The 22,842-nt window shown below is 40.2% G+C and overlaps 1 protein-coding gene across 1 annotated transcript in view; it reads left to right on the top strand.

The window, feature by feature from the left end:
• Positions 1-22,842, top strand: part of STXBP5L (syntaxin binding protein 5 like) — a 253,207-nt gene that overhangs the window by 54,466 nt on the left and 175,899 nt on the right. Inside the window, exons 5-6 of the mRNA XM_025214254.1 lie at positions 14,256-14,319; positions 18,840-18,923. Of these exons, the coding sequence (XP_025070039.1) occupies positions 14,256-14,319; positions 18,840-18,923 (148 nt within the window). The remainder of the gene's footprint in view (positions 1-14,255; positions 14,320-18,839; positions 18,924-22,842) is intronic.

The following is a 22,842-nucleotide window of genomic DNA, read 5'->3' as shown; positions in this document are numbered from 1 at the left end:
ATTTTGTAGGAAGAAAGGTTCAGTTCCATTTTAGTCATATTAAACTTTAGCTGACAGCCAGACATCCAAAAAGAGATATCAAGAAATGAACTGAGATTTTAGTTTGGATAGGAGGAGACGGGTCTAGAGAGGAAGAGAGAGAGAAATCTGTAATTTAGCAGCATGGAGATGGTAGTTGAATTTGTGTCTGCAGATGGGATTACTTAGAAATATGGTATAGGAGGATAGGTGGATCCAAACCCTCACAGAAGGTAGAAAGAGGAATGAGCAGAAGGTCCTTTGAAAACCATAAAGAAGTAATGAAAAAGATATTATAAGCCTTCTGTTTCCAAGTGCTCATACTTTTTAAAATTTTCCTTTGACTTGGCATTTCTCAAATTTGCATACAGAATGTTGGCTGATAGATGGAGTAAGGAGGCTGCCATGGTCTTCCAAAGACTGATAGATGAAATAAGCAGCCTGCCCTGGTCTTCAGAGGACTTTAGATTGGGCCTTTTGTGCTGAGTTTTGAGTTCAGTGTAACTTTAGAGACAGATCGGAAATATGCCTTTGGAAAGTACAAAGGCAATATGCCTTTGGAAAAGGAAATATGCTTTTGGAAAGTACAAAGTAAATATGCCTTTGAAAAATCATAGGATCATATGAAAGTAAGTCTGGAAGTGACCTCACAAAGTCATCTAGTCCAGCTCCCTGATCAAGGCAGGATCATCTCTAACGGAACTATTCAACAAAGTGTCTAACTTGCTCTCTCAAATTCCCAAGGATGGAGATTCCACTTCTCTAGGTAGCCTGTTCCAATGTTTGACTACCCTCATAGTCAGAACATTCTTACTAATCTAGAACCTAAATTTTCTCTCTTGCATCTTGAAGCCATTTCTTCTTGTACAGTCCCCTGCAGCCACAATGAATAGGTTATCTCTATTCTCTTTATAATTGTCCCTTAGGTATTTGAAGAATGTTATCAAATCTCCAATCAGTCTCCTTTTTTTACAGACTACATAATCCTAGTTCTTTCAGCCTTTTCCCATAAATCATGTTTCCCAGGCCTCTAATCATCTTTGTCACTCTCTACTGAACCCTTTCCAATCTGCACATCCTTCTTGAAGTGTAGGGCTCAAAACTGGGCACAGCACTCCAGGTGAGGCCTCACTTTTGCCGAATAAGTGAAAAATCACTTCCCTTGATTTGCAAGAGAAAATTCTGTTAATACAACCCAGTATGTTGTTGGCTTTTGTGCACCAAGAGCACCTGTTGATTTATTCAGTTTATGGCATCCTGTACATGGGCTGCTATAGGGGAAGAGTAAGAACTGGATTAGAACTCATAATCCTAATTTGGTCTTTCCTGCCCAAACCCTTGGCACACGATTTACTTTGTCCTCTGAATGGACAAATATTGGCTGCTGCATCATGGCTAAATAGCATTAAAGCTCTGCCCACTCACTGCACAGGAGGAGAGGTTTCAGTTCTGTGTCATCTGCTTTTCTCTCTGCACTGATCTAAAATGAAGGTAGCTTCCTAAAGACGGTGACAACAGGCAATAAGCCTAGACATTTTTACAAGTCAAAATGTGACTGTTATCTTTGTGTAAGATTAATCTGCCTCCAGAAATTGAGTTATTTTTTTCCTGTGCCACACATTCCATTTTCAAATCAGTTTTTTAAATATTCTTATGCTGAGTTGGTAAATGAGTTTGTGAATCCACTGATGAGAGGAGATTTATGATGTCCAGTAAGGTGAACCTTTGTGGTTGCAGTGAAAGTGGGACTACATTTCCCTTGCTGTCCTGATAAGTCATCACCAGTGGCACAGAAGTATCTGTTATGAACATCTTTCTTAACATTGTCATGATTAGCTATTGGTAGTTCAATAACAGTGTCTAGCATAAGATTTTTTTTTCTCCCCTCCATTTCTTTTTTTTTCTTTTTTCTTTTTTTGTTTTGTTGCCATTTTATGTATCTAGTTGGGGGGTTTTTTTTGTCATTGTCAGCAATGCCCCCATCAAAAAAAATTGTGTCGGTTTTCTTGTTTCTTTTTGATATATGCCAATTCTTATCCACTTGGAAGATCTGCATTTTAAGTTCCCTTTCACTGACATTTATGGCAATTAGCTTCTCCAGCTGAACAGGTTTTCCAGGAACGATGGAGTATTCTTTCCACAATTTCTGTGAAGTTTCTACCCTTTTCCTATCCCTGAATTCTCCTGTTCAGCTAGTAATTTTTTTTAAAATTCTACATTGAAATGTTCACCCTTGTGTTCTTTTTTTGCTATCTTGGAGAGGGTGTCCTGTTTTCCTGATTAACTTTACTCCATCATTATATTTTTCTTCTTCTGATTACGAGGCATAGCCAGTGTCATCAGGATACCACCACCCCTAGCAAAATGACTGCTCAAAATAATGTCTCCATTTTGGTCACACTATTAGTGAAAAGAGAGAAGAAGAATGTCTTGCATTCAAAAGCTTGTCTAACTCTATGCCAGTTACATAGTTGGTCCAATAAAATATCACCCTAAGAAAACCTTGCCCCTTGCATAATTTCTGGACCATTACTGCAAAACATCACTCTTACTACCATGAAAAATGAAAGCATTTGGGAGGTGCTATAGAAGCTATTATCTCCACTGCCCTAGCTCTTTTACAAGTTGTTTGTGTTTACTTAATTGTTTCTGTCCCTGCTAGGCAGCTTAATCTCTGTCCATGCTCCAGTAGAGCTGGTCTTTCAGCTTCAAATTCTCTTTATTGTGTTTGTCTCTCCTCTCATCTTCTCACAATTCATCCCCAGCTTCTTTCTGTTTGCAGTAGAGGAATTCAAACCTTCTGTCTCATTGTGAAATAGTTTCATTTACCTGTTCTTTTCTCTCATGGCTTTTCCCTTGTATTCTACTTTCACGGGTGGTATTCTTGACATAATGTCATATAGGTGGTAGGCAGTAAAAAAGCACATGCAGAGGAGCATGTAGTTACAGCAGAGACCAGAGCTTTATTAAAGCTAACCCTCAAGTGACCATACTTCATTGTCTCTCTCACACAGGGCATCCTAGTCCTCTATAGGAACTGGATGATCAGTAATTTTATGCCTTAAATTGGTTGCACAGCATCTTAATCTCTTCACTGTCACAGTAGCAGTGAGCACACACCTTCCTTGTCTCTTTGACAGTTCTGCAATATCATAGGTGACACAGAATAAAATACAGTTTGGTTTACAGTTAACAAGATGGAGGGTTACAATAAGATTAAATATATTTTGGAGAAAAGATTTCTATAAGCAGTATAGTGTGCTGTGCAGGAGTTGTAATTATTTTCATTGAAGCTATAATAGTGTCCCACAAGCACTATAACTAATATCATTGACATAATATAGTTAACAAAATAATAGCCTTCAATACAATACTTGCAGAGCAGCCCTGCTGTCTGCACATAAGAGAAATTGCAATATATTTTTAACTATAATAAAAACCAGCTGGGTGATAGTATAACTGGACTGTCCTAATATTTGCCATTATTTTAAACTGCATTATTGCACAATACTTTTCCCACCTGTAAGCTATTAATAGCTAATGCATGACTTAAGTCCCCAAAGACTGCAAGAATAATTTTTACTAACATTGACTTTCCCAAAGAAGGAAATTGCAGTGTTACCTTTTTCTTAAGTTCATCTCATTTTTGATTTATGGCAGGAGTGACAGCAACTGCTGTAGTTAAAGCTGTACAACCCATAGAATTTTAAGTCCCTGTTCGTGAATGCTCATTTCTGAAACAATCACCTGTCAAACTGAAATTTTCTCTGCCTGGTTTGTGCTTGATGAAGGGTTTTTTTTGTTTTGTTTTGTTTTTATAATCTGAGTGAGAAATGTACAGCTTTTTTTAATGGAATACCAACCAACTCTTAACTCGCTATATTCCTTGTGCTTATTTCTTAATTGGCTTTTATGTTGAAACAGCTGGAATATGAAGTTGAAATTTGACAGGAAAATTGCATTGTTTGGAGGTCAGTGCCTCTGTACTTTTTGTCTACTTTTACAATGTGGTTTGCCTTGACTGAACCATGAACATCGTACTCTGCATTAATGCCTGCCCCACTTCTTGGATGGTTGTACAAAGCCTACTCAGAACAGCAATCCCTCCACCCTAAAAAATATGAAGAGATCTTGTTCTTGAGGATGGAGCAGGTTGTTAGAAGAGGATGTGGCCATGGATAGCTGGGGTGATAAGATTACCTAAATAAGGAGCACATGACTGGAAAAGGCAAGGTGGATTTGATTTAAATCAAATTGATTTAAAGCACGATTTAAAACACTGACCATGGGGCCTCGATTTAATCTTTATTTTCTACAAAAACTGCATTTTGTTGTTTGCTATAATGTTAATACATATTATTCACAACTGAGCAATAGATGTAGGTTTCATTTATAAAAAGTATACCCTATTCATTTTAAAGCAGTGATTTATTTTGATTTTTTTACAGACTAATTTTGCAGCTACATCAGAAAACTGAAATATGATTTGGTTATTTTACCAAAGCTAATTGAAGCAGATAGTTCACCTCCCAGTGACTTCACAACTCTCTCCAGTTCACTAGATTAATCATGGGTATTTGGGGGATATTTTTACCTTGCTGCATTAGGAGAACAACTGTCACCAAAAACAACAGACATTTAAATTGTTTTATTTAACTAAAACAACAGGTTTACACATTTTGGATATTTTTCTTCAGTTATTGTAAAAAGCAGGCATATGTATTTTGGAAGTTTTAACTATTTTAATTATGGGAAATGTGTTTTAAACAAAAATTAAACAGATGATTTCAGCCAGGTCAACATGAAAAACTTAAAATACTGAGTTATGCAGCAAACTCAGTCTTCACCTTCCTCTTCCTATTTTTTCATAGACTGGAAAAAAAAGACAAGTTTTCCTGCTTTTGCAGTTCCCAAGTGATTTCTCAATTTAGAATGAATTAGTCCAAAGAAAGAAAATATTATTTCTATACCTGCAGAAGAAGCTACTGCTGTTAAAATCTGGATTATCACTGCAATAGTATCTGATGGATCCAAGTGCTTAAGCGACTTCCACCAGTTCACTGGTGTGACGTTTTTTAAAACCTCTTCAATAAACATATATTTCTTGAATAGTTCAACCTTAGCCCTGAAATTTATTATAGTTGGTATTATGGAGGGATGATTGCTGGATGCCCATGTGATAGCCAACTCCTCTTCTTCAGCAGTTAAGGATTGACCCTGGTACCAAGTATTGAGAATATTGGCAAGAAAATGAGCTGGAGATAGTGCTTGATCCATTTGTTTTTTAATGCCTGTAATTTAAGTCTGTCATTGTGTATTTCCTTTTTTCAAGGTCTCGCTCAGTTCCTTCCAAATTTCAGCAGCATCAGCAATAAAACAGCTATTTCCCTGCACTTTGTTCAAGGCTACAGAAATAGGCTTCAGGATAGTCAGTATATGTTCTACTTTTCTCTTCAGCCCAATGTTGAGAACTTTGACTATGACAGTTCCTTCTATGTTGCATAATTTTGTTCACAAATTGTCATCAGATTACGCCAGTTCTCAATGTATCACTCAAAACAGTTCACTACTAAATTGCATTGCATGTCTTATAGAAGAGTTAGTTTGGTTCCTCCTGCTTTCTTCAGAGCAGCTGCTGCAAAGTGGTTGTTACGGAAGTATTTTGCAATTTTAGCAACATTAGGCTTTATTTCTGGAGCACTGGAGTCTTTGGCTAAGAGGTGCATCAAATGAGGGCTTCAGCCATATAGTGTTAGCTTGTGGGAGTTATTCACTTTCTTCTGGATTTCTTTTCATCTTTGATACATTTGCAGCATTGTCTGTGACAAAGCTACATACTAGATATTTGATTTCTTTTTCACAGTTTGTTATAGCTTTTAATGCTACTTCTCATAAGTATTCTGCTGTGTGTGCATTTCCTGATGCATCAATTGTGTCTGTAAGGTAGACAGTTCCTTCTTCTGTTGTCACACAAGCACATATTACTGGATCATTGTGGTCATTGCTTCACTCATCAAGACTCAGGTTAACAATTTTCCTCTCTAGATTTTTTGCACACCGTTGAATTTCTTTCTCATACACTTTTATCCAGCAATTTGCCTGCTATATCTGCTCTGTTGGGTGGACTGTAGCCTGGTTGTAATGACTAAACCATATCAATGAAGTGGGTGTTCTCAACCATATGGGAAGGAGAGTTTGTTGTATAAACAACCCAAGCATTTTTTTTTCAACAATTAGCTCTTCCTGTAATCTGCTGGTTCTTATTACAAACTTATCTATGGTTGTTTCTGGGTGATGGAGATTTTTTTTTCTTTTCGCTACAAGTGATATGCTATGTGACATACATTTGACTAGAACACTGGTATCATTAGCAGATGACTCTGAAACTGTAGACAATGATGATGATATTGAAGATGGATAGTCAGTATCCTGTATGTTGAGGATGGATCCTTCTGAACAAAAGAAGTCAATGCAGTCATTACAGTACTGATCATTTAGTATTACTAATTGCACTCAGTACTACTTTAGAAGTGAAACTGTAAAAGGAAGATTTGCTTATTTCAGCCATTATTTTACATCACAACTGCATTAAAAATATGATAGTTCCATAAAGTAACATATTTTTGCTCAGATATTTTATGAGAATTCAAGTAGTCCAGAAATCCATCCAAAAGAGATGGACAGGGAAGACAGGCAGTTCTTAAGAAAGAAGTATGAAATAATAAAATGTACTAACCTAGAGATCCTGCATAGTTTCATAGTTTCTAGGGTTGGAAGGGAACTGAACAGATAATCAAGTCTGACCCCCTGCCCTGGGCAGGAACGAGTGCTGGGATCATAGTACCCCAGCTAGATATCTATCCAACCTCCTCTTGAAGACCCCCAAGGTAGGGGAGAGCACCACCTCCCTTAGGAACCCGTTCCAGAGCCTGGCAGCCCTAACAGTAAAATAATGCCTCCTGATATCAAGCCTGAACCTGCTCTCAATCAATTTGTGGTTGTTATTCCTTGTTATCCCAGATGGTGCCTGGGGGAACAGAGCCTCACTTATTTTCCACTGGTCCCCCCTAGTGAGTTTATAGATGGCCACCAGATCCCCTCTTAGTCTTCTGTTGTGGAGGCTGAATAGATTCAGGCCCTTTAGTCTATCTTTGTAGGGCCTGGCCTGCTGCCCCCTGACCATGCAAGTGGCCTTCCTCTGGACCCTCTCAAGGTTAGCCACATCCCTCTTGAAGTGCGGCACCCAGAACTGGATGCAGTACTCCAACTGTGGCCTGACCAACACCGCATAGAGGGGAAGGATCACCTCCCTGGACCTGCTTGTGATGCATCTGTACATGCACGACAAAGTGCGATTAGCCTTATTGACTGCTTCCTCGCATTGGTGGCTCATGTCCATCTTGGTGTCAACAATGACTCCAAGATCCTGTTCAGCCACTGTGTTGTTGAGAAGGGTGTTCCCCAGCCTATAGGCATGTTGCAGGTTCCTTCTCCTAAGATCCAACACTTTTCACTTGTCTGCGTTGAATTCCATGTTCAGACATGTTCCATTCATCATCTTCAAAGCAGCTTCCTTCTGAGAAGAAGCACTTCTCATGATGTTGTTTCATTCACACAACCAGGCCTTGCTTTTCTTTGTTGCACTGTTTGCATTTTGCATGCATGCCTGTCTTGCCCACAGGCAGAGGAACTTTATTAAAATATTCCCAAACAGGGCCTCTCTTACAGTCTGGCAAGCCTGTTGCCATGGTAGGTTTTCCCTTCTACCATACCAGTCCCTCACTAGATTTCTCACTAGTGGAGAGGCTGTGATCAGAAACGTATCCCTCCAGACTTCTAGAATATTCTGCTTAAAATGTTTCTCTTTTGTTTCTACTGCCCCTCCCTCCATGAATTTATCTCCAGACTCCTCCTCCTTGCCCAGATCTACTCCATTCCCAACAATCCTTTATTCATTTAACTTTTTGAAACTTTGTACTTTTAGAGGGGTAAGGGCTTGATTCTGTGTACACAAACTTGCAGAGAGACAATAGGGCTGATGGGTAGGTAATCAGGTCTGTTCTCTCGTTTCCATTTTACTGCTGTTGTTTACAAGGATATTATCTCTGGAGACAGATCCACAGTTTGAGAACTGAAATTAAGCATCACAGAGATGTTTAATGAGATCTTCTAGACTGACCAGAGTCCCATTGGGTAGAAGGTTTTCTTTAATCTTTACTAATCTATAGAGGAAACTCTGGAAACCCCTGGCCCTTAATATAGTCCATGACCTGTTGTGACCTATTTATAAAACTTTTCTAAAAAGGTACACAAATATATTGTCTCAAATAGTGTATAATTAGAAGTTATAATCCCTATTCCATGATGATATCTTTGAGCTAACAAATCTTAAATTAAAACTGTCTTTATATAGGTTTTTTTAAAAGCATCTTTAAAAAATAATCAGGATGATTAGATAAAAACATTTGATTTAAATAAAAAATATCCATTTTTAAACCTTTTTTTTAAATTGTTGATTTTTATCCATCCTGAGAAGATGCTATTGGGTCTTGTCCTTCGCAGTTGTTAACCAAATGAATCCTTAAAATCAGCACTTCAAACTCGCCCCAACTGCAGAGTGCAATATTCAAAACACCAAGAACACCCAGTACCATGCCACAGATAAAGAAGACAAGGCCACTGCCAAAACCTGCCCACTGCAATAACAGACAAGTAGTTGGTTCATAGAAAGAATTCAGCATCTAATGAATTAAGCCATTGTTTATGATTAAGTTAGTTTATAAGGTGCAAATCTACCCTGCCTTATATTTCTATCTATGCATAAAAAGAATGCAGGGTCACTACTGAGGGCACTGCCTTGGTCTGATACATATCTTCATGTCTCCCAAAGGAAAAAAATATGTAGACAGAAATGAAAGTACAATTTATGAAAGCCTTAAAAAGAGCAAAGAGCAAATAAGAGCTATTTTTTTAGTTCAATCGGCAATTAGCAATTTAAGGTAGATGAGGCTTCTGAAACTGTACAGAAGAGAAAATAATTGTATGAAATAGAGGGTTTTTTAGACTGAGGAGAGGCTGGAAAGGTATTTGATTGTCAGTCTTCGAGGGCTAACAAGAGACAGGGGGACTGTGTTGAATGTATTGAAATAATGGCTGTAATATGTTGAAATAATGGCTTCAAGAAGTGGGGAAATGGGGAAAAAATTTCGTTCATTGAAATCAGAGAGAAATAAATGGTGTGCTACTCTAACTGAATGATCCTATGATTTCATTTCAAGTAGTGAAAGCAGGGCCGCCTTATTATTGAGTGCTGACTGGAGTTTACTGCTTTTAAAAAAATGGCAGTTAATTATTGGAAAAAGCAGGTCTCTTTAATTCTAGAATGAAACATTGATAGATAGACTTGGGGTGTATGTGCCCTTTGATTTCTAAATCAGTCTCCAGCCCTGGAGTCCTTTTAACTCCTTATAGCCTTTGCCTGTCCAAATAAGCATCATGGCAAAAATCACCCACAGCTATCTACAGCTGGCAGAAAATTGTTTCCTATTATGTAAGATTCAGACCTAGTCATACAATTCATATGGTCTCCAAACTTGCTCATTACAGCTCATTATACCTGGGAACAAATTCTTTTGCATGTACACACTTAAGATTTTAATATAAATGTACAATTTAACACTAATTTAAGTGAGCCTGGTTGTCAATAGATCTAGTTTAAGAGATAATACACATTCTTTTTGCCTGACAGAGCAATTAAGATTACTATTATCTCCCAAAGTTTATATGCTATCCCACTGAAGATGGAAGATAATTCTTACTCTGATAGCTTAAAATTTTATGCTGGCCGCTGCTAGAATTTATTAAGATACCATAATTTTGGTAGCCAATATTAGCTTCTGGAAACCAATAATTTTGGGATCCCTGGGTAATATGAAGTGTATTATCTGAGTGTAACAGGGCACTGGCCCTGGGCTCTGTTATGGTCCACTCATGCCTGCTGGACCAGAGCCCTCCAGATACTTACCAGGAGTGAGAAGCATTGAGGTGAGCATGGGCGAGCCTTGGTGACACATTCCCTCGGGGCCAGGAAAAGAGGAAGAGGCCAGCTGGGGCAAGACCTGCCCCCAGGTAATGAGAGCAAGTTTTTATTGGCCCTGAGTGTTTTACTGGAAGTCAAAGGGAGACGTCCAGCAGATTGGAAGAACGCCAGTGAGAGGAAAATACAAAAGCAGCACGACCCATGCAGGCTGCATAGAGATGTGGCATGGAAGCCAGAGCTGGAAGCAAACCCCTGGAACCGGGCTCAGCTGGAGCTCCAGAGTACAAGGGGCCAGCAAGCTGAAGAGAGAGACTAGGGATCCCTGACCAGGGAATTGGAGTCAGCCTGTGGACATGGGTACTAAAGAAAAAGTCCATTTTGCCCACCAGGTCAGGAAAAGAAAGCCAGCTGGGCGAACCAGAGCTCCAAGGTTGAGAGTGGGGCCTAGCCAGGAGAGCTGGAGTCCAATTACTGGTAAGCTGTGGAATGGGACAGGGTGTAGGGGATGGAGGAGCCCTGTGAAGAGTATAATTGAACTAGAGCAACATCATCAATTATTGATTAGTGATAACACCCTACTTCCCTCCTTTCTTATTACTATAACACCAAGGCATAGCAGGTGAGAAAAAGAGACCAACAGTGATCATGCAAGAAGGTGAAACGTCATCAAGGGACAATCCAGTCACACTGGGTTAATTTATATTTGTGTTATAGTGAAGTAAAAGATGACTGCTTTTTGTAGTAAGGAAAGGGGAAAGGGTGAAATAGGATATAATGTTCCAATTTAAAACCATTTATAACATTATTTTTCTCTAACTTGCACAAATTATGTAACTCTCTTGAATTCACTCGAGTTACTCATACCTCACACTTGTGGGCAGACAGTCAAATGATCCCTAGGCCCTTCAACCCCTGAAAGGGTATCTGCTCCCATCACCTCTGGAAACCAACCCTATGAAGGAAAATTGTGTCAGAGAGCGTCTCTGAAAGAAATCTCAGGGGCTTAAAATTGTTTTGTAAATTGAAGTGGATAGGGCATTCTCCAAAGTCCAGCTTTCTCACTTCATAATAAAACTAGCTGTATAGGGATGGTGAAATGGATAAGACCCTACTGGAGCCAGAGCAAGCAGCTGTCAAGCTGTTAAGACACCACTGTTTAAAGTGAAAGATCTGTAGCGTGATATTAAGACAGTATGAACAGGTACTGAAGCAGAGTCTGTGGATGTAAGGGTGAAAGTGGGTCTTGCAGAAAAATGACTTTGAGAGTCTGTTAATAAGCTACATACTTGCCATTCTAAGATAATAAATTGCAAGTAAATAGAGGAGGATTGGCAAATAAAATTAATTATAATTATAGAGAGTATGAAAGGAGTACTTATATTAAGTATGAAAGAAAAGTGAATCTAGAAAAATTTTATCCCATCAAGCTGGTATACAGATTGGTAAAGGAATCATATTTGGAATTGCTGTAAGTTGAAATAATAGCCTATTTTATAAAAGATCCCTTTTTACTATCTGGAGCTCACGATAGAGCTAGGGACAAGATAATAGAAAAGATATTACTAAAGAAAAAATTGCACTAGGTGTTAAAAAGCAAAAGAAATTCTATTACAAACCTCCAAGGACTTCGTAAGTATCATTCTAAGGTAGAAAGGCAGAGGAGTTAGGAAAATGTATGATAAGATATTGATGGCAGTTTCAATTTAAAGTTCTTTTGAATAATCAGAAGCAGGACTATTCCAGAGACTCTATCCAAAGTTAAAAGATGTTTTAAAAAATCTCAGGTAGACAAAAACAAGGTGTCTCTGGGCCTCCTGAAAACTCAGACAATACAAGAGATAAAAGTTGCTTGCAAATGGCTATACCCAATAGGTGAGACAATTGTGAGAGAAGTTTTAAAAAAATAAAAGCACGGAGTCAGCACAAACAGAGAGGGAAAGTTTGGGAGCAAGATATAAATATAGAAATTGTCCAGAAAGAGTTGCAAATATTAACTCAAGGCAGAATTAATTCTATTTGTAGAACTGTTAAGGAAAATTACTCAGACTAATTGTGAACCATGTTACATGAATTGTGAAGAGACAGCAGGTGTTTCTTTCACATAAAACAGCTTGTCTCAAAGACAAAATTATTGAAACATTATTAAGGACCAGTTAACTGAGCCAATACGTTCAACATTTACCCAGGGATCCCAAAATTATTTTTAAGGGTTTCCGATAGCTATTGGCTACCAAAATCAGGATATCTTAATAAATTCTGGCAGAAGCCAGCATACTAAGCTACTGAAGGAAAAATTCGCTCCAAGCTTCACCTGCATGGTATATAAGATTTGGAAGATAATAGTTATGGATAAATTTCTCATGAAATGAAAACCAAATAAGGAAGACAGAAAACAAATATTTAGAAATGTATGTTCTATTCATTCCATAATAACATCAACTAGCTATGGAAAAGAGAATCATTCATTAAGACAACTTTGCAAACACATCTGAAGATATAACCAGTAAGAAACATCATGTGAAAAGAAAACTGGTATTGCAAAACAGTGCATCTCATTTATAAGGAAAAAAAGAGCACACTTGCTTGACAAATGAAGTATACTTTACCTAAACTTAGATTTAATAGTGTGTGGGAGGGGAGGGGATGTGTGCATGTGCATACACATAGATGGAATTAGTGTGTGTGTGTGTGTGTGTGTGTGTACACACGTGTGTGTGTGTGTGTGTGTGTGTACCCCCCCCCCCCCCCCGACAGAGGTAATACAGGAATATATTTCCATCACTATATATGGAGAATGTGTTCATTTATAGGCAGTAATAATTTTAAAAAGAAACATGTCTGTTATATACATTTATAGCATACTGAATTTAACTGCATAGACCTAGGGACTGAACAGAGGCTGTGTCCTAACCTGGCATATAAAATTACCAGAACTTAATGTAAGCAATGCCCATTAAGTATGAAGTAACCCATCTCCCCCACTGTGCTGTGATATTTAACAGCCCCAAAACTGGCTAAGTCCGATCATTTTCAAAGTTTCTAATATCAGCAGTGAAGCAGATTAACCCCTGTAGTTTTTCAAGGTTTCTAATAGCCAGTTTCACAGCTGCAGTTAGAAGCCTTGAAAATTTACTAGCTAGTCAAGTTTTACTATCTCTTCTCATTTCTAATAGCTATCCTGAAACTAACTACCTCCCATCAATTTCAAGGCTTCTAATAGCAGCCTTTAGGCAGGAGCCCTTCCTTCACTGTTTCTGGCACCAGTTAGGGTGCACTTTAATAGAGCACCCTTTTTAATAACTGAAAAGTTATGTCCTTAAGAGGTTTATGCATTTAACTGATATGCAGATAACCAATACTTGTTATTGGGACTTTTGTGTTTTGTTTTGCAGTTCAATACTTACCTAATGTGCATGTACTCATTTAATGTGCGTATGAGTGGAGTACACTGTAGCTAAATTCGTATTTTGCATCATACTTATTAAATATTAGTAATGATTGTTCAGAAACATGTTACTGGAATTTATCACAAAATATCATAGAACTCTGAGAACGAAGTGGCAACATTTTTGTAGAAAAAAAAAGAATTGGTATTTCAAGTCTTGAACTGGACCTTGAAAAAAAAATCTCCTGTACCTGTAACACAAGGTGTCTTCAGTTCTCTCTGCTTTTTAATCCCACCACTCACCACTGGGCAACCTCTATTGGCTGGGTGCTCTTGTTTATGAATCTCATAGTCTTTCATGAAAGTTTCCATGTTTATCTGTACAGAGGCAGGCCTCCATCAGTGAATGAAATTCTGACAATATCTTGAAAAGCAGGCTCTCTTGCATATAAGGGAGAGAAAAAATGATGGGGACAAATGGAAAGGAAAAACACCCAGAAATTAGCCAGAGAAATTATTGCTATTCCAAGAACAGGGTTTGGATTAAAGAAAGGGAAACAAGGAGTTGGCATCAAAGGGAACTTCCTGAATTGGTCTGAATAAGAAAAGGACAGGGAAAGTGAGAGGTAAAACACAGGCTTCAGAAGGTTTAGATCATGTTCAGATATGTACCATCTTCTTTGTGGCTTTCAGACTTACTTTCAATCTGTTTCAGGTTCCCTTGGCTTAATTCTAACACAGAGAGTATTTAATGCAAATACCAACTTTTTCTACAAAGAGTTTACATAGTTTTAAATTGCTTTTATTTTGCAGATCCACAAAGACTCACCCTGGCCCAGTTGTACACCTAAGTGATAGTCCAAGAGATGAGGGGAAAGTGAGTACAATAATTAATGTCAAATGTTGTAATGTTTTACAGTTCTCTCTGACCTCAGTAGGTTTTCCTTTTCATTCACTCACTGTTTAATTATATGCCTTCATTATACAACTTCAAGGTCTCTCTAAAAAAAAATAATCCTGCAGTAGAAAATTTTTGGAAAATATTTCCCTTTATACTACTATATTGAGAACAATACTGTGTTATAAACAATGTGATATATTAAAGTCTTAATCCAGGCAAAATTTCCAGTGACTCAGTGGTGGTTAGGCTTGAGTCAAGACTAATAAAAATTATATAAAGGCTTCAGAATTTGGCTAAGCATGCATTACAAATGAACAGTTATGGAGCAGACCTCTTTTCTCCTACCAAAGACTGACGAGAACATTCCATACTTGAAGCTTGCTGCTGTTCATAAACAGAGATAAAGACACTGAGACCTGTCAAATATGAAGCAGGACAAACCTTAAATCCAGCCTCTGACCATGGCTCCTCCAAGCAGACAGCTTCAGAGTTCATGCTGCTGTGGGCTTTACCCTCTTCTGAAGCCATTTTTCTCCCAGCCCGGATACTGGTGTCCCATGCCTCAATCTGTCAGAAACCTTTGGAATTCAGTATGTGTCTACCAGGTTGACACTTTCTTTTTTGCTCTGCTAACTTTTGTACTCTGAGTATAGTAATGTTCTCCAGAAACAAAAGCTAAATCAAAGTTTCTCCAGCCTGGCCCACTCCATCCTTGCTCCTCATTTAGCCAGATGATACTTAGGATTCAAGACACTGAAAAAAACCAAAGCATTTTGTGGTTACCTTTCTCTCTTGCCTCTGATGTTTACTCCCATGAGGAGTATGAATTATCCAAATCAGAGTTCATTAAATCTTGTAGTACACTCAGAAGAAGGTTTGTTTTTAAAGTAAAAGTTGAGGCTGCTACTCTACATCAATGTAGCTCTTGTTGACTTTCAGGTTTAACCAGCTAGGCCAAGGAGAAATTACTTCTCTGGCAATCTCTAGGAATTACTGTATTTTATTATGTCATCAAGAAAAATTACCAACTGCAACAAGTGGATGTTTCCCATCAATAAGGAGACTTAATGCAGATGCCATTAAATGGTATTAAAACCAGGATTTTAAATAATGGGTGACTAAACTTGGGAACCTGCCAGTAAGCATAGCTTTTAAAAGTAGTGAACACCTGGTAGTTCTGTTTGAGAGATCTTCTGTCTTTGCAGCTGCTTGATGCCACTGGAACAACAGAAAACAGGTGGCATGACCCCAAGATAGAGTAGATACGGAGATCTGGTTTGTGAGCTACCCTTAATGACGGTAAAAGAGAAACCTCCAGGTGACATCAGCAAAAGTAGTTCAGGGAGAAGAAGTGCTAATCTAAGGTCAGTCAGTTCAGCCATTCCTCTAGACAAGGACATTCTCACCAGGACTTCTCTCCACCTGAAATCCCAATAAACAGTTTGCATGATTGCCAGCACAATAGAGTCCTCATCATCTGTTGGGACATTCACTGGTACTGGGATATTATTATTGTTGTTGTCATTAATAACAACAACAATAATAATAATACCACCAATCAGTAAACTCCATGGACTTCCATAGCAAGAGGTATGATATGACTAGGAATATCAAGCAAACAGATGTCATAGATATTCCCTTCAGTATGTACTCTCATGGGATTGGAAGTTTCAGAATAGGAATTTGAGATGCATTGGACTTTCAAATCATTGAACAAGAATACTGGGGAACACACACATACAGGATGGAAACCCTGGCATCAGTTAGTATCTATTTTTTTTTCTTTTTTCCTTTTTTTTCTGTCTTAACCTTTAGATGCAGATACTTGTCTTCTCTGTATCTCTGTTCTTCCTAAGGGCGAGGGGACAAGCAGGCACGGGCTCTAGGTGCTGGCTTAGGGGGGTGCAAAAAAAACTAGTCAACTACTCCTCTGCTCAAGTTATGGTAACCAGTAGAGAGAGCAACTGCAGTAAGATAAGGCTTTCTTCTCAATCACTCCCTATCTTGATCTGCTTTCCCAGAGTACCATATGGCATGCCAGTGCTGTCCAATTAGCAGCTTGCTTTCTGAACAGAATGTCTCCTCACATTTACTGTGGTGCAGAGTCCCATATGGATTTCATTGGAGTAAGAATGATTAATATTCTGGAATTCCTCCAGCATGGCTTGATTTTTGGCCTTGGACTTAATTCTTTAAGTTTCAGGTATTGGTCTTACGTTTGTAAAATGCAAACCAGGCACTGTATTATACATTCTACCTTCACGTAATGAGTTTACATGGCACTATGAACACTCAGACCTGGCTTGGCTGAGAGACTTTCCATTTGTAATTCTTAGTATAGTAACAGGTTCCAGACATTCATTATAAAATAGTTGATTCACTAAACAAAATATTTTTTTTAATTTTTTTTAACCCAGTAAAGCTGTATTGTCATCAAATATTCTAATATATCCATAACTAAGTAAAAGTTTAATGTTATGGCTGCTTTGGTCATAGCTGTTCACTACAAAAAGTTGTCTCATGGTGCCAAGAAAACTGGAGGGCTTGAGTGAACTGTTTCCAGGATCGAAAGCTATGTACTGCCATTATATTTTCTCACCAGATGCTCACAGTTATGGAGAGTTGCCAGACAATTTATCCTATAGAAAGTAGAAGTTAAGTCATAATTTTTATTTCATACTACAACCTGAAGTGTCGGCCTTCTAAAATATTTTATACTGAAAGATATTTTGAAAGGAGTTTGGGATGGCTGATGGAAAATTCATGCACAATTTTGGTTTAATGCATAACTTTCTCTGATTGTTAAAATACAATTATCAATCCAAGTCCTACAGGAATTATATATCCTGCATTACCACAGTTATATCATAATTCAGAAAAAGCTGTTCCTTTGTCTCCCCATTTGACAAATGGGTTTTGCTTTCCCATATTTACTTGAATATAAGACAATCCCCCAATAAATAGGTTCTTTATTTGGAAAATCTATACATTTCTTGTAATTTTCCAGTTACTGCTACAGCAGAAAAAGCAGTGGCAGGGAGGGGGAGGGGTCAGGTTGCCCCCTTGCCCTCTGCCTTACCCATTTCTTTTTCCCACAACCTTGCTCTCCCCGTCATCTGCACCCCCTGCCCCCAGCCTCTGCTCCTCCCCCATCTCTGCCTCTTCCCCCACAAGTCCCCAGTTTCTGCAACTTCTCCCCCTGCTCACCCATCTCTGCCCTTTGCCCCCTACAGTTTCCGCCTCTTCCCCTCCCCACCTCCAACCATTGCTGTCCGGCGCTGTTGGGCTGCTCTGTCCTGGAGCACAGCACATAGAAACTCAGCCCTTGCCTGGCAGTGCAGCAGTGTCGGGGCTGCTGATTAGCCAGGCAGGCAACGCAGCAGTTATCACACTGCTGATTAGCTGGGCGAGGGAAGGAGTTCCATGTGCTCTGCGCATGGTAGAGATGCCAGCCCGAGCTGGAGCCGAGCTGTGCCTGACAGTAAGGGGAAAGGAGAGGGTGGACGGGGGGCAGAAGCTGCAGAGGGCAAGAAGGGACAGGAGGCTGAGGATCTTCTGCTTCCTCTGGCCAATGAGTCCAAAGAGTTTTACATACTTTGCCCAGATACAGACCCCAGCTCGCCACATGTTGAGCACATGGCCAGAAGAGCAGGGGCCATCTTGCCCACATAAAAACACAGTATACAACTACCAAAAGCACACACTTGACTATACACAACCCCAAGTGTATTTAGGTGTTACACTAGCATTTCTTGAACAGGGCCAGAAAGGACTTACCTGTGACCACGCTAGCTCTTTGTCCAATGACACTTGAATTTTTCACTGCCATGAGGAATCCAAGTATGCAATTATGTGAGGTGCTGAGCACATCCTGTAAAATCCCCCTCCTCACCTAACAGGCTGTTTCCTACATAAGGAAAAGTGAGGGAAATGGTGTCCATATGCTATACGTCTAATGGAGAATTTTCAAAACGAAGATTTTTTTCCACAGAATGGAGCTCTGCCCCTGCTGACTTCACTACATACAAAACTGTGTATTGATAAATGTACAGGAACACCATATCTGCTCTTGTGATCTGACAAACTTGTGAAGCTCATCAACATCTAAGCGAGCTTCCCAAGGTTCCTCAGAGCTCTCAAGAGAACCGTACAAAGGGTATCATATCCCAGTAAGCAAATCTGGTATTCCTAGTTTGGTGTCTATCGACTATGAAGATAGGATTGTAGTGTTCATAATTTTGTCCCTGTTCTTCATCTGTCTGCCAGATGAGCTTAAATTGAACTGTTTCTTACTATGTGTTCAACATTTTTCTCTTACCAAAAAGAGGTATTTTCTGTTTGGTGAAAAATTGTTGCTGGAAAGCTGAAATTGTTCTCCATTCATTATTTGTGCATGAAAGAGGAGTAGAAACTATTTTTAATACCAAACAATAATTTCTTTAATAGTTCTAAATGTTTTGAACTTGAGATGGTAATTGTTTGTTTTCCTCCACCAGTTGTTAATAGGCTATGAAAATGGGACTGTAGTGCTCTGGGACTTGCGATCGAAAAGAGCAGATTTAAGAGTTTACTATGATGAGGTAAGACTTTTTCATTCATTCAGAAAAAGAGAGTCTTAAAAGGTGTGTCAGTTGTCTTAGGAAGCAGGTGATATGTTTTAAAAGCATTGCTAGTTCTGCAGCTATTAATATACCATATTACTATATGATGCAATGCCTATAGATGGATCTTTAGCACTAAGAATCAGATCTTGAGACCTCTGAGCCTAATGCATAAGCCTCTGCAACACTTACCTCTGTTACTCTAGGCTGCTTACAGATGTGGACCCTCCCCCCACGCAAACACAGTGCATGCCCAGAAGAGGTAGTACATTAGATGGACCTGGCATGCCCAACATCTGTATAGATCAGATGCTTCAGTGGGGCTTTATGGCTCTTTTATCTAACAGTTGATTGAATCAACAATTAGATTAAAGCACCAAAAAGCCTTCTGAAGTGCCCGATCTATACAGATGTTGCAGAGCCCTAATGCACTGCTTCTTCTGGTAAAGTGCTGGTTTTGGGGGGAGGGTTTCACATCTGTCAGTGCTACTAGACCAGGGGTTTTCCACCTTTTTGGATCAGCGTACCCCCAGCAGCCAGGGAGGGGGGAGGCGTGTGGCCAGTCGCAGAGCATTTGTGGGGCAGGTGGTGCACAGCTGAATGCGAAGCGGTGGCAACTGCCGTGTGTGAGCTTCCTCCACCCCCTGCATCTGCCCAGGTGGGTGGCACCTGCGTGGCAGTGTGGGATGGTGTGTGGTGGTGCTTCATCCCCGCCCACCCACACGTAACCCCTAGGACTTCTCGCGTATCCCCAGTTGACAACCCCTGTGCTAGACTGTAACAGACACTTTAGATAGACCTGTATGGGCTGGTCACCATCAGGGATGGACCCTGGGTGGCACTTTTCTTTCCTAGTCATCTAAGTGGCATTTTTTTGGACATCCACAGGGCATTTGGGGCACCTACATGTCCAGGGGAATGGTATTCCTGGATTTAAAAGCGATGCTGCGGCTAGTAAAGCGACTGAAACGCTGGCTTGCATCCATAGATGCTTCTCAAGCAAATCCCGGGACGTCATTCTCCCCTTGTACTCGGCCTTAGTGAGGCTGCAGCTGGAGTACTGCGTCCAGTTTTGGGCTCCACAATTCAAAAAGGATGTGGAGAAGCTTGAGAGAGTGCAGAGAAGAGCCACGCGCATGATCAGAGGTCAGGGAAGCAGACCCTACGATGACAGGCTGAGAGCCCTGGGGCTCTTTAGCCTGGAAAAGCGCAGGCTCAGGGGTGATCTGATGGCCACCTATAAGTTTATCAGGGGTGACCATCAGTATCTGGGGGAACGTTTGTTCACCAGAGCACCCCAAGGGATGACAACTAGGTCGAATGGTCATAAACTACTACAAGACCGTTTCAGGCTGGACATAAGGAAGAATTTCTTTACTGTCCGAGCCCCCAAGGTCTGGAACAGCCTGCCACCAGAGGTGGTTCAAGTGCCTACATTGAACACCTTCAAGAGCAAATTGGATGCTTATCTTGCTGGGATCCTATGACCCCAGCTGACTTCCTGCCCTTTGGGCAGGGGGCTGCACTCGATGATCTTCCGAGGTCCCTTCCAGCCCTAATGTCTATGAAATCTATGAAATCTACATAGTCAAGCAGACTGGTAACAACAAAATGTGAATGAAAGTCTTAGTGGCTAGGGTGCTTCCCTAGGCAGCCAGCAGACCTGGGTTCTGGGCCATTTAACCCAGAGAAGGTTTGAATCTAGATATGTTCTGACTTCCTTACATTGGCAACGTGTGAGAGATGCATGTGGGTGCATGTGCACCCCCCTGAGATTGGCCACCGCGCTGGCAGCATCTGTGGGCGGTCACCAATTGCCACTTGCCTATTCCCCCTCTCCCCCACCACTGACAACGCTGTGGCTGCCTGTGGGTGGTCCCCGCTTGGCCTGCCCTCACCGCCAATGTCACCCTGCGGGTGGAGCCCACTCGCCACTGCCGCCTGCAGGTCATCAGTTTGCCCCCCCATCCTCAGCATGCACAAGGCATTCATGCTTCCTTATATGGTATGCTAACCATCAGAGGTACTTTCTTTGAAGCTGGCTATGGGAAAGAGATCTGTGGAGCCAGGAGGAAAAAAAAAAAGTAGTGGGTTGTGGTTCAGTGGGGTGGTCTGCTGGCCTGAAAGAAAGAGGGCCCTGAATTCAAAACTGACCCTTTGCTCCTAGTGAAGCAAAGCTTCCCCATTCTGTACTGCTCCTCCATCTGTTTTTTATATCTGATTTTGTTAGTGGCTGCTGCTGCATATGGTCATTCTGCATGATCTTGAAGTAGCACATAGTCATCCGTGTGCAAAGAGCAATGTATCCAGGAATGGAATTCCTTCACACACACACGTGTCAAAAATGCCCTATAAACACCCAGGAAAAAATACCACTGGAGTGGCACAGATTACACATATGTGCCAGAGTTTATTGCTCATGTGCGCCTGGAACTGCAGTATGTTGAGCTGGGTTGGAGCACCCCAGCTGGCAGGAGGTCCAGGGGGTCAGTCTGCCAGCTCAGGGCTGCTCCAACCCAGCTCAACATGCTGTATAACTGGCTGGGGCACAAGGTTGCTCCAGTGCAGGACTGGCAGTCAGTCCCCGCACTGAAGCGCTCTTGTGCCCCAGTCAGCCCTGTCAGCCTCTACAGGTACATTGCTGTGCACTAAATAATGCCACCATAGGATAGTACTTGCGTTTATAAGTACTAATCTATGGCAGAGTTAATTGGTTTACTGCAGCATAATAGGGCCACTTGTGTAAATGCTGAGACTTTACGGTGGAGCTAATTAGGCAGCTCTGCAGTAAATGTCTTGTGTAGATGCACCCATTGTCATCTTTACCAGATATTTTCACTCCAGTATTTCCACTGCTAAAAACATGATATTAAACAGATATGTATTTATTACACAGAGATCTGGATCCCAATAGGCATATCTTTTCAATGTTATAGTCTCATACTCTGTTTCTTGCAATTTGTAATAAAGTTGGGAAATCCAATGAAAATTCAGCTCTTGTATTCAACAGAGTATTTTTTTTAAATACAGCTATTATATGTATGATATTGAACCTCCTAGCAAAACACAGCCCCCACTTCACCAAGTTCCCAATATAATCCAATCTAGACAAATATAGCAGAGGAGACAAAGGGAGATTCTGTAAAGAGGCCCAGGCAGTAATTTTTCCCTACTTCTCTTTTTGCTCCTTTTTTATGTATAAGGAACACATAAACATTTATTTCCCTAAATAATCCTCTTTGTCTTGTATTCCTTAGTAGAAGAGGTAGGACTTTCCCCAAACTGAGATCTAAGGGTAGTGGTATTGGACTGGGATGGAAGCCATTGGGTCATAGGAAGTAACTCCCTTCCTTCTGGGTCATTGCATGTTCATTTCTGCCATTCCATAACCGATATGTTTTCTCTGGAAAATAGTTCCAAAGGTTGGGCTCCGGGGAAATTGAAGTGGCTTTCAAACTGTGGCTCCTTGAGCTGTTGCTGATGGTTTGCATGGTGGAATATTTCAAATATGTAACATAAGAATTTTGTTACAAAATGAGACCAGCAGGTTAGTTTAGTATTCTGTTTCTGGGAATGACCGAAATAAAATACTTCCAAAGACGACAAAATCTGTACATGCTGCTGCTTTGAAGTGTCATTTATACCTTTTGGATTTTCCAAGTTTCTGCTTGAGGGCATCTTTAAGGTTTCATTTTTTAAGCAAACATTTGCAGCGTAATTGTCTTCATTCTGAAGTGGTATGCCATATTCTTGTATTATAATATTCAATTGTATGAAGGTTCTAAGTCTTATTCTATCATTTTCTGTCCAATATTTCACCCATTGACCTGCACTCCTTTCTTTACCCATCTCCCCTCCCAAATGCATCCTTTCATTGTTATTCCATTTTCACTCCCTT

The sequence above is a fragment of the Alligator sinensis genome, unplaced genomic scaffold (assembly GCF_000455745.1).
Source record: "Alligator sinensis unplaced genomic scaffold, ASM45574v1 scaffold1301_1, whole genome shotgun sequence".
Taxonomy (NCBI): domain Eukaryota; kingdom Metazoa; phylum Chordata; order Crocodylia; family Alligatoridae; genus Alligator; species Alligator sinensis.
This window is presented reverse-complemented; position numbering and strand designations above follow the sequence as displayed.